The 1563-nt window shown below is 41.5% G+C and overlaps 1 protein-coding gene across 1 annotated transcript in view; it reads left to right on the forward strand.

Annotated features, from left to right (window-relative positions):
• camk2a (calcium/calmodulin-dependent protein kinase II alpha) overlaps positions 1 to 1563 on the forward strand; it is a 45864-nt gene that overhangs the window by 34781 nt on the left and 9520 nt on the right. Inside the window, exon 13 of the mRNA XM_042215819.1 lies at positions 681 to 721. Within this exon, the coding sequence (XP_042071753.1) occupies positions 681 to 721 (41 nt within the window). The remainder of the gene's footprint in view (positions 1 to 680; positions 722 to 1563) is intronic.

The following is a 1563-nucleotide window of genomic DNA, read 5'->3' on the forward strand; positions in this document are numbered from 1 at the left end:
TTCTAGTCCCTGTCAGGACTCTTGCTGCAGCATTTTGGATCAGCTGAAGGCTTTTCAGGGAGTTTTTAGGACTTCCTGATAATAATGAATTACAGTCGTCCAGCCTGGAAGTAATAAATGCATGAACTAGTTTTTCAGCAGGATATTTCTGAGCTTTAGAAAAGTGCTGAGCAACATGCAGACTGATGTTAAATTAGCAGATATTTGAATGGAGTTTGGTCGTTGGTGTAAAGTAAACAGTATATTTGATGTTCTTGTCATGTGAGCAGAACAAACACATGTTGTGATACTAAGCTGGTTGTTCTGAGCTCTCTGATTGGCTGTTTGCTGCTGGACCTGAGACGTGTTTCCAGATGCACGTGTTCAGCGTGGACGCTCAGGAATGCGTGCACACTTTCTGCTCTCCAACTATCTCAAGTTGGTCCTAAATTTGGCCTCGCCGCTCACTGAGCGACCCACATGTCACGCCGGGAACTCCCTGAATCTGCAGCAGGAAGTCTGAGTATTTTTACTCCGACATGTGATCCACTGTCTTCAGTCTGTGCTGCGATCAGACCGCCGGCTGAAGGGCACGTGGGCAGAGGTCCTGGGTACGATGCCGTCTCTCCTGTTTGCTGCTTTTGTTCCTTTCTTCCTGACTCTGCTGCTTCTCTCTCTCTTTGTTCTCATCCCTCGCTCAGGAGGAAAGAGTGGGAGCAACAAGAAGGCCGACGGAGTGAAGGTAACCTCATCATCATCATCATCATCATCATTATTTTTCAGTGTTATGATGTCTGACATAAGGTGAGCGTCACAGAGCTGAACTCCCACCTGCATGGATCAGTGTCGTGTTCACTCAGTAATAAGATGATAAATGTGTTGTAAAAACACATCAGAGGTTGGAGCTGCGATGCATCACCTCACAGCTGTTCTGGTGAAAAGCCAGAAAATGCTGAAAAAATCAACATTTAAGTCATAAAATTAAAAAAGAATTACAAATCTGAAAAACTGGATGAATGAAATTAATGCAACAAGAAACATTAAAAATTAAAATAACATAAAACTGAAACAAAGTATCAGTAAAGACGTGGATGTAGGACTGACTGTATGCAGATGACACACAGTTATACACAGAAATAAGATCATATATTTGCAACTGTAGACCAGCTGCATGATTTTAAAATAAATGAATCCACATGTTGACCTGTGTGCTGGTCATTCTTCCTGCAAACAAAGGTCAGCTGGTGTAATCAGGTTACAATAAGAACATACACAGTGACATCGTGTCTCTGTGGTTAAAATTATGTTTTTATATTTACGTATAAAAAGACAGTTTAATTTGTAGAGCTCCGTCAGTCATCACGACGCCTGCAATGATGTTTGCTGTGTGCACACTCAGCGTTACACTCCAGGCTCAAACACACCTGCTAATAACACACGTAAAGACCATCCATCCGTCCATTCATCCGTCCATCATCATCATCATCAACTTTATTTATAAAGCACTTTAAAACAACCACAGCTGACACAAAGTGCTGTACATTGGAACTGTAAAATAAAATTACATGAGATATAAATAAAAAC

Source organism: Haplochromis burtoni, unplaced genomic scaffold, assembly GCF_018398535.1.
Source record: "Haplochromis burtoni strain Fernald_Lab_line unplaced genomic scaffold, NCSU_Asbu1 Contig_831, whole genome shotgun sequence".
Classification (NCBI taxonomy): Eukaryota; Metazoa; Chordata; class Actinopteri; order Cichliformes; family Cichlidae; genus Haplochromis; species Haplochromis burtoni.